At 34.1% G+C, this 14273-nt stretch overlaps 1 protein-coding gene across 3 annotated transcripts in view; it reads left to right on the top strand.

The window, feature by feature from the left end:
• The window catches only part of KIF18A (kinesin family member 18A), a 90110-nt gene that overhangs the window by 23594 nt on the left and 52243 nt on the right, over window positions 1-14273 (top strand). For all 3 annotated transcript variants that reach the window (XM_058546175.1, XM_058546176.1, XM_058546177.1), the window contains 2 exons: window positions 3488-3650; window positions 12419-12583. In XM_058546175.1, coding sequence (XP_058402158.1) covers window positions 3488-3650; window positions 12419-12583 — 328 coding nt within the window. The remainder of the gene's footprint in view (window positions 1-3487; window positions 3651-12418; window positions 12584-14273) is intronic.

Below are 14273 nucleotides of genomic sequence, written 5' to 3'. Positions count from 1 at the left end.
AATTAAGGCAGTTTTTCAAATTGTCCCCATGGGACACTAGTTCAAAAGCTGTGATTCTCGAGTAGTTCTAAGAAGACAAGTAAGGAATTCCTGGATCAAACAAGTTCGGAATTTACTCCTTCCTTAAGGAATCTAAGAGATTTCCAAAGTACATCAGAATGTTCAAGTGTCTGAGAGGCCCTGTAATAAAGGAATCTGTTCAACTTTGATAAAGTTGAGTAAAGGTAAACTTACTTAACATTATCCAGTGCCAATTTTCTGTTATCATTAGTACAAGAAACTCACCACAACTTAAAACCAGTGGTAATTCACACCTTTTTGATACTCTAGAGTTTGTAGAAGGTGTCTTGGTGTACATAAGGAAGACTGGTTCGCAGTGACTTTCAACCTAGTTGAAAATTGAACCTTTTTTAAATTAGATTTGTGTATCAAAGTTTACATCAAATTTTTTTTTTTTTTTTTTTTTTTTTGGTGAGGAAGGTTAGCCCTGAGCTAACATCTGGTGCCAATCCTCCTCTTTTTGCTGAGGAAGATTGGCCCTGGGCTCACATCCGTGCACATCTTCCTCTGCTTTATATGGGATGCCACCATAGCATGGCTTGACAAGTAGTGTGTCAGTCCACGCCCGGGATCCGAACCTGCGAAACCTGGGTCACTGAAGCAGAGCACACGAATGTAACCACTATGCCACTGGGCCGGCCCCCATAAAATATTCTTGATTTGAAAAATATCATTTTTTCTGCCTTAATTGACCCCAGATGCTGAGATAACTACTTCTAATAAAAATAACACTTTATTTTTGTAGACGGCTGTGTAGTTTTTCATTATTTTTAGGCCCATTTTAGTTTCCTCTGATCACTACAACAACCCTTTCAAATTTGAAGTGGGGTATTGTCTCCTCACTTACAGATAAGGGCAAGAACTATAAATTGTCTCTTTCAAATCTTAATCCTTTTACTTTCATACTGTACTATTTTACAGATATCACAAGAAGTAAAGAGTTATTTTTCTCTGTCAATGACAATGAATCAGTTTTTCATATAGCATAAAGTTGACCTATATATTGCTATAGTACAAGAGCTCTGTTTATACTGGAGATTTTTCTGAAAATAATCTCCCTAACAACCCATTGTCAAGATAAATTTGTTATATTTTATTAGTCTTATGATGCTTTTTGTTACATCCCACCAACTTTACTGTGTTTTAAAAAATAAGGAGAAGTGGTTCCTTGTTATTCATTTAATCTTATCAAAGAAAGCTTTTAACTCTGATATACTATTAGTAGGTTGTTGTTCTTATTTCATTTTGTTAGTCAAATGTGGGATTGGTTCTCATGCAACCAGATATCTCTTTGATGATGCAAGTTCCTTGAAAATTAAAGAAGTCAGCAACTGCTCAAATTTGAAGTCATTGCTTGCATGCAAGTGCTCAGCACTACTTAACCAGGTCTAGTTACCAGTTAAGACCTTACATATTAGTAGACTTTTCTGTAGTTGATGGTTTTAAATTATTGAACCTTTCCTTCTGGTAAAATGATTCAGGAAGGAGATGGCCTGAGCTATGAAATAAGCATTTATGTGGGTATTTTTCACATTTCAACCCAACTTAACCAACAATAAAAACTTTGAATTTTAATTTGTGCAACATGTTAAATAATTTACTAGTATTTATAAAGAAGGTAATGGTAAAATTATGTACCCCACGGCCTTTGTAATTTTTCCTCAAAAGTAACTGTCTCCTGAAAGAAATATATGAAATGCCTTTTATCATATCAATCATACTATTACATAGAACTTTTTAATGCTATGAATTTTCAAAGTATCTTTTAAAAAAAACTTAATTTTTTCATGAAGTTTAAATAGATATAGGGAAGAATATACAGTATTTGCTATCAAAGCTATTTCGAAAGATAATTTTCAAAAAGAAATCATGAAAAGAAAGTACCATTGTTCTGCATACAGAGTGATTATAAAACTTCACTTGTGACTATACCAAGAAAATTGTGGAGTTTAATGTTCATCATGTAGCACCTAAAATTATTGGCAAAGGTTTTTATTTTCTGGTTACTTGAATGTTTTAAATGCTTAGGAAATAGTTATTAGTCAATCCCTTAGAACTCTTTTTGTTTCAAAATGATAGGTTTCTAGAGAGCTCCTTTTAAAAAAAAAACTAAGTCTGGACCATAAAATTTAAAAATTGTCAAATATTTAACTGTGTCTTTGGGTAAAATATTACAGAAAAACTAAGAAATTATCTTTGGGTATAACCTAGAGATAACTTATCAATTCATTTCCTGGCATTAGCATTGTTGTAATATAATACAATGAAATTGCAATGTCCGTACATACTTCCTATGAAATATTTATCAGTTTGAGGAAACTGCAGTAAAGTCGATGTATTGTGGTTTATATTCATTCCCACTAGAGTTTCATTAAGAACTACTGACGTAAATTGACAGTGTTTTTACCACAGATCCTTACAAATATATCTAAAATTCTGGCCAAAGAACATTTATTTTTAAATGCATATACTTTCTTACAGTTTTATTTTGAAGGCTTCACAGTTAATTTTTCTTTGAGAGCTTTGCTATATGTGACTGTTTGTACTATTACTGTAAGCTCAGACCTGAGCTTTGACCTAGAAGTGTAAATATATTTTTATACAATTAGAATATTACTGTGACCAAGGTTGTGCTGATCCTGGAAGATGCAGGATTGCAAGTCCTTTTGGGGCTTTCATAGGTGTTATTCAACTTGAAGTCTTGATGCATTTGAGGAGATGTGAGTCAAACTCCCCAACTCTGATTCTCTAAGTCTATAATATCCTTTGGAGGAAACACATTGGAGCGACTTTTCTAGGTTTACCATATTGTAAACTTGGATGTTTTGGGTCCCAGCAGTGTCAGCTGACTCTTAGCCAGGCTGTAGGGGGTACCTAACCATATGGTGTCTTTTCACTATAACAAATTCTGAAGCAAAAAACTGGCTATCTCACTTTCCCTAAGGGGCCTTGGAGGCACCATGTGATTATGCCACCCACTGCTTATTTCTTCACAGTGAGCCAACACCAAAACAACACACAATACTGTGCTGCTTCTGGGGTCTTGTCAATTGGGATAGTATAGGTCCATTGTCATGCTTTTCCTACAAACAAAATATATATATATTTTTTTTTTGCTAAGCAGCTGGATTACATAGACAGAATACAGTATATGACTAATACCAGAGGTCTTATAATACCTATATTTTTTAATAACCTGATCTTTCTTGGAGGAGAAAGAGAGAGAAACTCGGTGTAGTAAAAATAAAGTTTAATAACCCTTTCCAATTTAATAGGAAAAACAGTCACTCTAACCTGTTTGCTGTTTATCATTGAGTCTGATTCTATGAGTGGTATATATTCTTTTGTTCATGCATTTCTTTAAGTAAACGCTGTATCATCTATCGAAAAATTAATGAGATTCTATAATCTGTTTTATTTTTGGTAGATTTCAAGAAATACTGAACTGCTTGTTCCAGAATCGAGAAGAAATCAGGCAAGAATATCTGAAGTTAGAAATGTTACTTAAAGAAAATGAACTTAAATCATTCTATCAACAACAGTGCCATAAGCAAATAGAAATGATGTGTTCTGAAGACAAAGTAGAAAAGGTATTTAACAACTTTATAATTATTTTTTAGAGAATGTAAAAACATGAGGACTTCTAATTCTAGAAATTGGATAGACAATGTTACTAAATCACCCGTTCTCTACAAACACCTGGAAATGCTGGAGGAAATATAGCAAACATTGTTTTAAATGCATAGTTAACTGTTCAAGAAAGAAAATTAAATTGCTATGTGTCATAAACAAAAAGGAAACCAAAGAAACAAAATCTCAGTTGCAAGATTCTATTGCTTCTGTGAGGGTTGATGAAATTAGCACCCTCCGAGAGAGTTGGGTACCAAAAGTGGGGCAATAGGAACAGTCCACCCCAGATGCACACAACAACTTAGACCAATTGTTTTTGTACTTTTGATTTGCATTTCCCTATTAATTAGTGATGTTGAACATCTTTTTATGTGCCTGTTGACCATCTGTATGTCTTTGGAAAAATTTCTATTTAGACTCTTTGCCCATTTTTTAATTGTTGGTTTTTTGTTGTTGACTTGTATGAGTTCTTTATATATTTTGGGTATTAACCACTTTTCAGATATATGATTTGCAAATATCTTCTCCCAATTGTTATGTTGTCTTTTCATTTTGTTGATGGTTTCCTTTGCTGTGTAGAAGCTTTTTAGTCTGATGGAGTCCCATTTGTTTATTTTTTCTTTCATTTCCCTTGCCTAGTGAGAAATGGTATTCAAAAAGATACTGCTAAGCCCGATGGCAAAGAGCAGACTGTCTATGTTTTCTTCTAGGAGTTTTTTGGTTTCAGGTCTTACATTCAAGTCTTTAATCCATTTTAATCCATTTTGAGTTAATTTTTTGTGTATGGTGTAAGAATATGGTCTACTTTCATTCTTTTGCATATGGCTGTCCAGCTTTCCCAACACCATTTGTTGAAGAGACTTTCACTTTTTCCATTATATGGTCTTGGTTCCCTTGTTGAAAATTAGCTGTCCATAGATGTGTGGGTTTATCTCTGGACTCTAGATTCTATTCCATTGATCTGAGTGTCTGTTTTTGTGCCAGTACCATGCTGTTTTGATTACTGTAGCTTTGTAGTATATTTTGAAGTCAGGGAGTGTGATACCTCCATTCATTCTTTTTACTCAGGAATGCTTTGGCTACTCGGGGTCTTTTGTTGTTCCATTTAAATTTTAGGATTTTTTCTTCTATTTCTGTGAAAAGTTGTTGGGACTTTGATAGGGATTGCGTTGAATCTGTAGAGTGCTTTAGGAAGTATGGACATTTTAACTATGTAAATTCTTCCATTCCGTGAACTTGGAATATCTTTCCATTTCTTTGTGTCTTCTTCGATTTCATTCAACAATATTTTATAGTTTTCAGTGTACCGATCTTTCACATCTTTAGTTAAATTTATTCCTAGGTATTTTATTCTTTTTGTTGTGATTGTAAATGGGATTATATTCTTGACTTCTCTTTCTGCTGTTTCGTTGTTAGTGTGTAGAAACACAACTAATTTTTAGATGTTGATTTTGTACCCTGAAATTTCACTGTATTCATTTATTATTTCTAATGCTTTTTTGGTGGATTCCTGAGAGTTTTATTATATAAAATCATGTCGTCTGCAAATAGTGACAGTTTTGCTTCTTCCTTTCCAATTGGGATCTCTTTTATTTCTCTTTCTTGCCTGATTGCTCTGCCTAGGACTTCCAATACTATGTTAAATAAGAGTGGTGGAAGTGGGCATCCTTGTCTTATTCCTGTTCTTAAAGGGATAGCTTTCAGTTTTTCACCTTTGAGCATGATGTTAGCTGTGGGTTTGTCATATATGGCCTTTATTATGTTGAGATACTTGCCTTCTATACCCATTTTATTCAGAATTTTTATCATAAATGGATGCTTATCTTGTCAAATGCTTTCTCTGCATCTATTGAGGTGATCATGTGATTTTTATTCTTCATTTTGTTAATATGCTGTTTTGTGTTGATTTGAGGATGTAGAACCATCCCTATATCCCTGGAATAAATCCCAGTTGATCATAGTGTGTGATCTTTTTAATATATTGTTGTGTTTGATTTGCTAGTATATTTTAAGGATTTGCTAGTGTTTTGTTGAGGATTTTGGCATGTGTTTTCATCAGTGATATTGGCGTGTAATTTTCTATTTTTGTGTTGTCCTTGTCTGGTTTTGGTATCAGGGTAATGTTGGCCCCGTAGAACGTTAGGAAGCTTCCCCTCCTCTTCAAATTTTGGAAGAGTTTGAGAAGGACAGGTATGAAATCTCTGAATGTTTGGTAGAATTCACTGGGGAAGCCATCTGGTCCTGGACTTTTGTTTTGGGGGAAGTTTTTGATTGCTGTTTTGATCTCCTTACTAGTGATCAGTCTATTCAGATTTTCTGTTTCTTCTTGATTCGGTTTGCGAAGGTTGTTTGATTGTAAGAATTTATCCATTTCTTCTAGATTATCCAATTTGTTAGCATATAGCTTTTCATAGTGTTCTCTTATATTGCTTTGTATTTCTGTGGTGTACATTGTAATTTCTCCTCTTTAGTTTCTGGTTTTATTTATTTGAGCCTTGTCTCTTTTTTTCTTGGTGAGTCTAGTTAAAGGTTTGTCGATTTTGTTTATCTTTACAGAGAACCAGCTTTTAGTTTCATTGATTTTTTTTTCCTTTTTTTTTTTTTTAGTTTCTATTTCATTTATTTCCCCTCTAATTTTTATTATTTCCTTCCTTCTACTGATTTGGGGCTTTGTTTGTTCTTCTTTTTCTCTTTCCTTTAGGTGTACTGTTACTGTTCATTTGAAATTTTCCTTATTTCTTGAGGTAGGCCTGTATATTCTATAAACTTCTGTCTCAGTACCACTTTTGCTGTATCCCATAAATTTAGTATATTTTCATTTTCATTTGTTTCCAGGTATTTTTTGATGTCTCCTTTGAGTTTTTTGTTGGCTCAATAGTTGGTCAGTAGCATTTTATTTAATCTCCACATGTTTGTAGCTTTGCCAGTTTTCTTCTTATAGTTGATTTCTAGATTCATACTGTTGTGATCAGAAGAGATGCTTGGTGTTATTTCAGTCTTCTTAAATTTATTGAGACTTGTGTTGTGGCCTAATGTGTGATCTATCCTGGAGAATGTTCCATGTGCATTTGAAAAGAATGTGTATTCTGCAGTTTTTGGATGGAATGTTCTGTGTATATCTACTAAGTCCATCTGGTCTAATGTGTCATTTAAGGCCAGTGTTTCCTTACTGATCTTCTATTTGGATGATCTATCCATTGATGTATGTAGAGTGTTAAAGTCCCCTACTATTATTGTGTTACTGTCAATTTCTCCTTTTATGTCGGTTAATAATTGCTTTATATAATTAGGTACTCCTATGTCAGGTGCATAGATTTTTACACGTTACGTCCTCTTTTTGGATTGTTCCCTTTGTCATTATGTAATGCCCTTCTTTGTCTCTTGTTACAGTTTTTGTTTTAAAGTTTATTTTGTCTGATATAAGGATTGCTACCCCAGCTTTCTTTTCATTGCCATTTGCATGGAGTATCATTTTCCACCCTTCACTTTCAGTTTGTGAGTGTGTTTAGGTCTGAAGTATGTCTTCTATGCAGCATATATATGGGTCTTTTTCTAATCCACTCAGCCACCATATGTCTTTTGACTGGAGCACTTAGTCCATTAACATTTAAAGTAGTTATTGATAAGTATGTATTTATTGCCATTTTGTTACTTTTTTTCTGATTATTTTAGTAGTTCTTCTCTGTTGCTTTCTTCTTCTCTTGCTGTCTTCCCTTGTGATTTGATGGCTTTCTTTAGTATTTGGTTTGGCTTCCTTTTTCTTAATTTTTTGTGTATTTATTATAGATTTCTGGTTTGTGATTACCATGAGGTTGGTATGTAATAACCTATGTAAATAGCAATCTACATTAAGTTGATGGTCTCTTAAGTTTGACCTCTTACTAAAAGTTCTGCACTTTTACTCCCTTCCCTCCATATTTTATGTTTACTCCCTTTCCCTCCATATTTAACCTCTTTTTGCATGTATATATCCATTAACCTCTTATCATGGAGATAGATATTTTTAGTACTTTTGTCTTTTGACCTTCATACTAGCTTCATAGGTGGTTGATCCACTACCTTTACTGCATATTTGCCTTTACTAGAGATGTTTTTTCTTTGATAATTTTTGTATTCCTATTTGTAGTCTTTTCTTTTCCGTTTAAATAAGTCCCTTTAACATTTCTTGTAGGGCCAGTTTAGTGGTAATAAACTCCTGTAGTTTTTGCCTGTCTGGGAAACTCTTTATCTCTCCTTCCATTCTGAATGATAAACTTGTTGAGTAGAGTATTCTTGGCTGTTGGTTTTTTCCTTTCAGCACTTTAAATACATTGTGCCACTCCCTTCTAGCCTCTGAGGTTTCTGCTAAGAAGTCATCTGATAACCTTATGGGGTTTCCTTTTTCTATAACTTGTTGTCTTTCTTTTGCAGCTCTTAGGATTCTCTCTTTATCTTTAATTCTTGACACTGTAATTATAATGTTTTCTTGGTGTGGGTTTCTTTGGGTTCATCTTCTTTGCTGCTCTCTGTGCTTCCTGTACCTGGATGTCTGTTTTCTTCCTCAGGTTAGGGAATTTTTCAGCTATTATTTCTTCGAATAGATTCTCTACCTCTTTGTCTCCCTCTTCTTCTGAGACACCTATAATACAGATGTTAGTGTGCTTGATGTTGTCCCAGAGGTCCCTTAGACTGTCCTTGGTTTTTTTTTTTTTTTTTTTTTTTTACTTTTGAGGAAGACTAGCCCTGGGCTAACATCCGTTGCCAACCCTCCTCTTTTTGGTGAGCAAGGTTGGCCCTGGGCTAACATCCGTGCCCATCTTCTGCTACTTTATGTGGGATGCTGCCACAGTGTGGCTTGACAAGCAGTGTGCAGCTCTGTGCCTGGGATCCAAACCTGCAAACGCCAAGCCACCAAAGCGGAGCACGCAAACTTAACCGCTATGCCACCTGGCTGCCCTCCTATACTTTAACTTTTTGAACCGCAAAATTGTTGCCAGTATTTTTGATAACCTTAATGACTTCCAAATAACAGAATATCTCATAGGATTAGTATGTCAGTTTTTTGTTGTGAACTCCTTATATTTGCTAAATGAAATTCTGAAATAGTGCTATATTATATATTCTAAGAATTGCAGATTTTATCTCAATTATTTGTGCTTACTATATTATGGAGTTATTTTTAGCAAGGATAGTAATTCTTTTCAATTTTATGTAGGTATCCATTAAATAAATGTCAATTATCTGAATTATTTCTTGAAAAAAGTCAAGAAATTCAGTCATGGGAAGCTGCTGTTGACTTAGTATCTCAGCTTTTAACAACAGCTTTTATTGAACACTTTGCTTTATATGCAAAGCGTTGTGCTAGATACAACAGACGTAAAGAAAAGTATGAAGGTTGTGTGCCCTTCACTTATTTACAAGCCAGTTGGAGCAATAAAATAATATAAAAATGACAAGGCACTATATAATTATCATGTAAGTAGTAGTGCAGTGATAAAAACAGCTAATGTTATTGAGCACTATGTGCCAGACACTTTTCGAAGTCCTTTGCATGGGTTAATTTATTTAGTGTTTATAATAAGCCTGTGTGGTAGATTCTATATTATCAGCATTTGCAAGCAACAGAGGCACTGAGAACTCGAGTAAGTTGTTTGGAGTTATATACCTAATTAATGTGACTGAACCAATATTAAACCCTGTTTGGCCCCAGAGTCTTCTCTCTTAAGCATCCTGCTATGCTCTAAGTGCTATAAATGTTATAGCTATTCAGAGGAGAAAACAGTGGCTTCCAATTGTGATGGTTAATAAAGGCTCCCTGGTAGAGAGACAAGAGATAAGATTTATACTGGGCCTTGCATGAGAATATCAATGGTAGAACAACAAATAGGAATAGTATGTTCTAGATAGTATCTCAGTTTGACCAGAGTATGTACAGCATATTTGTAGGACAGTGTGTATGGAAGTATATAAGTATACTCCAATATATTGCCAATTCCCCCTCCCTTGCCCATAGCAGATATCATTGATTGATTGCCATATTCTTTATCTCTGAATCTGAAGTTGCCAGAGCTCACCACTATGAAGGGATTAGAGATGGCACATGATATAAGACATATTCGCTGTACTGGGAATTATATACAGTCAACTGGAAAGATAGGATAATGGGCCAGATTGTGGAAACTTTGGTTGCCAGGAATTTTACAATCTATTTTTGTAGTCAAAAGGCAATCTTTGAAACAAAGGAGTAGCGCGTTATCAGAGCTTAGAATCAGAGCGTTATTTTTTAAACATTTGAATGTTATTTAGTGCTGTTAATAAGCTTGGTCTATTTAATCCCAAACATTTAAATAATGGTTGCTTTACTCTATTTTACTTACCTTGTTGAATTTTGATTGTGAGTACTTAGAAAGATTAAGACGGAGAGTAGGGGAATGGGTGTGGCTGATTTCTTTAAATTGTTTGTGTTTTTATGTTTATTCTTCTGCTTAGTAGCCTTTTTTCAACCCACTTGCCTTTTATGATTTCTTACTTTTGGTCATTTCAATCCAAATATTCCATTTCTTATAGCTATTCTTATAACACTAGGTAAGCAATGGAAATACAACCTCTTAGGTTTATTGGTTGTAGTTCAACTATTGGAAAACATAGGAAGACATCTAAAGGCTGAGTTGTTTTTTTTTTTTAAACACACATCTGTGTCAAACTATAGTCTTACTAAACTGCTTGCTAGCGCAAGGAATTTTATATCTGTCTTGGATCCTCTCCAAAAGAGGTTTATTATCAGAAGCACTAAAAGAATCTCATAACATTGATTCAGCTATAAATGGTTCTAGAGTATGGCCTCTGAGATTAATATTAAAGTGAAGCTTCTGAGTAATTTTATAGCCATATAAAGATAATCTGCAAATTATTTTTAGTGAAATAATAAGTTTACCATGTTAGCAATCCTTTTGCACAAAGCAATAGTAACAGCTACATTTTATAATTATGTGTTTTTTCTCACTCAAGACCCTTTGTATTCTGAGGTATTGTGGGTATTCTGGGGATTTTGGTAATAAAATAATATATAAAGCTCTTTTGAAACCTTAATGGGAAACATTTTACTTTAATGTCAGTGTTTAACATGCATATTTTAGAATTTATTCCCAAACCCTTACTTGCTATTTATTTCAGAACAGAAGTTCAAGAAGGCTACCTTGATAGAAAATGTTCCCTTAGAAAATCATCATAGAGGATACATTTGATGGACTTTAGAAGTAAAATCTCAAAAACATACTTTTTTGGATTTTCAGTTAGGATCTTTTTGGTATTAAAATATTGGCTGCCATCAGTCCTGCAGATCATTTCCTGCCCTGGTTTCTGAGAGTACCTACATTTATAAATGCTAAAGCAAAATAAAGAAAATTTAATTAACTGCCTTCCTTCAGGCAGGTACAAAAGTTTTATGTTCATTTTTCAGGTGAGGTGACTGAAGACCCACTGAGATTGACTTGCCTAAGTTTTCACACCTGCTGAATAGCAGAAAAAAGTCAAGAAGCCACATATTCCACTTCTGTTATAGCAGTGGCTCTAAACTATTCAGGTTTCAGGACCCCTTTCTGCTTTAAAAAAAATTATTTAGGACCTCAAAGAGCTTTAGTTTATGTGGATTTCATTTACCAGTATTCCCATATTACATATTTAAACTGAGATTTACAAAAATACATTTATGTATTAATTTAAAAATAATTGGTTAACCTGTTGCATGATAACACAAGTAACACTTTAATGAAAAATAATTATGTTTTCTAAAACATAAAAAGGTAATGAGAAGAGTGACATTGTTTCACATTTTTGCAAATCTCTTTAATGCTTGACTTTTCCCCGAAATGTTAATACATCTTTTATCAAAGATAATAAGGGAGAACTTATCTCCTAAAGAGAGTAAGGTCTTTGACCAAGTTCAAATGTAGTTCCTGTTCTTTTTTTCATTCATGTAATTCCCTGCCTTCAAAACCAGCTGCAGGTGCTCATTCTAATCTATGGGCTCTATCGTCTCAGGTCCAGCCATCATATCTGATGATTACTGAGTTCAGTGTCTGTTGGCAAATAACCCAGAGAGGTCAAGCTGTTCTGGCCCACAGTTGCCATGATAGTGTGCAAGACCCTTGGGGTAAGAAACCAAAAGGCCAGTTTTGATCTCAACTCATGCTTAGGTAAACACCAAGTATTTGGAATATCCTTTATTGGTCCTGAACCAGGCAAGATCAGATAGTTATGAGCACTCTGATGTAAGCTCTATTTTCTATCATTTGTACCAGCCAATTTAAAGGCTTTGTAGGCAAAACCAGAGTAATAGAACACTAATTTCTTGACATCTTTCAATGGGAAGAAAGATAAGAGCAGGCCATGTATCTGCTTTGATTTTGAGTGAGGAAATCATGGGACTTATCAGACCTTATATGAACTTTTAAAATGCAACATTTAAAAGAGTATATTTTAGCACACACACACAAATGTTATAGTCTTCAATCTGGCCATTATATTTTTTAAAGACATAAACTCTCAACATGTAATTTTATAAAAATGATCTCCTATTTTCCTACAAGCAGTAGTAGTGTGAGATTTCAAAGGGGAAATAGCTTTAAGTACAAAAATATAGCCTAATTCATACAGTAGCACACATCTAAGAAAATATACTACTTTACTAATATCACATACATCAAATATCTTAAAAATTAAGTTGACTATTAGATACATTGTTTTTCAGGCCACTTGCAAACGAGATCATAGGCTTGCAATGTTGAAAACTCGTCGCTGTTACCTAGAGAAGAAAAGAGAGGAGGAATTGAAGCGATTTGATGAGAATACTAATTGGCTCAATTGTGTTGAAACCGAAATGGGACTCTTAGGTCAAAATGGTCATATTCCAAAGGTACAGATGTGTTTGTATATTCAGATTTGTTTTGTAAGAACTGAGCTCTTTAAACCCATTGTCTATATTGTTGAGTAAATATCTTTCATAAGACAACTATTGCTTCATCTCTCTGAGATTTAATTGGCTCATTTTACAGTTTTTAACTGAATATGCCTTCTGCCTCATTAATTTCCTACTAGATTTACCTTTTCTGTACTTTGAGAAGAGTAAAGTTACTTTTAAATATTGTTATTCTTAAGCGATTGCATCCTTTTATGAGGTAGCTCTTAAAGTTAGAATAAAGTAATTCTATTTCAAACTGTATTTGAGGATTCATCATGTAGGTAATTTAAGTTTAATACTTAATATTTTGTGCAAAAATAGTTTTAAATGTGGTCATCATCACTTATGGCTAAAGAAAGCTAATTTGAATGTTATATGCGTGTATTTACTGAACTGAAGATATAAGGTTATATCTATAAAGAGTAGTGATGGGTAATGATGGTTAATGGCTGAATCAGATCAGAATTGTGTTCAGCCACAGGGTTATAGAAATCTGACTTTAGTGCCTTAACCAGTTATGGCTGTATTTTGCTACCTTAACAATAATGTCTTGGAAATACGCTGTTTATTCCTAAAAATGTCATCAGTGTCTTCATTATGCTTTTCATTTCATAGTGGCAATATCAGTATTCCGTCTTTAGTCTCAAGTTTATACTTAGGCCAGAAAAAGAGGAAAGAAAGCAGAGAGGGATATTTGTATTGAGAGACCAAAAACTTTTCCAGAAATTCCTAATGGACATATATTGCTAGAATTGTCATGTGGCTATCCCTAGATCCTAGATACAAGGGAATCTGGAAAGGTGAGTTTTTTGGTGGGCACCTTATCACCCTGAACAAAATTAGAGTTCTCTTAATAAGAAAGAAGGGGAAAATAAATATGGAATAAGCAGCTAGCAGACAACTGCTACAAAGTAACTAATTTGATCCAAATACCTAATACTTTAAAAGAACAAATTCTTTACAATTTTTTTAAAAGGAGGAGCATCTAAATTCTTTACTTTGATGATACTCTTCTGAAATTCTTTACTGTGTATCAACTAATTGGTATCTAGTCTCTGGAATCTTCAAATTCCTAGAAAAGCACTAGACTGAAAATAAATACAGGCGAAATAAAGTGTAAAATATCAGTAACGAATGCAGCTAGTGATCATTAATATTCAAAGATATCAATTTTTTTGTTATAATTGAAAGATATTACCCAATAATTCATGGCTAGGGAAATGGATTCTCTGGCTAGCAATAGCTATATATGGCCATCTTTTTAGCATTAAAGCTCAGACTGAGAGAGGAGACTAGCAGAAGTAGTCAGTGATGACAGTTCAAGGTAGTAAGAGGAGCAACAAGCAACAGATACCCTGTTTTAAGAAAGAAAGCCAAAGACAAATAGAGACTGAGTAATTCTTTTTTTAATTTTTTCTTTCTTTTTTTTTTTTGCTGGGAAAGATCCACCCTGAGCTAACATCTGTTGCCAGTCTTCCTTTTTTTATGTGAGCCACTGCCACAGCATGGCTACTGACAGACGAGTGGTGTGGTTCTGCGCTCAGGAACTGAACCTGGGCCGCCAAAGCAGAACATGCCAAACTTTAACTACTAGGCCATCAGGGCTGGCCCAGAGACTGAGTAGTTCTTTAGAGTGGAGATTCAC

The sequence above is a fragment of the Diceros bicornis genome, chromosome 7 (assembly GCF_020826845.1).
Source record: "Diceros bicornis minor isolate mBicDic1 chromosome 7, mDicBic1.mat.cur, whole genome shotgun sequence".
Taxonomy (NCBI): Eukaryota; Metazoa; Chordata; class Mammalia; order Perissodactyla; family Rhinocerotidae; genus Diceros; species Diceros bicornis.
Note: the sequence above shows the minus strand (reverse complement) of the source record. Positions and strands in the feature narration are given on the sequence as shown.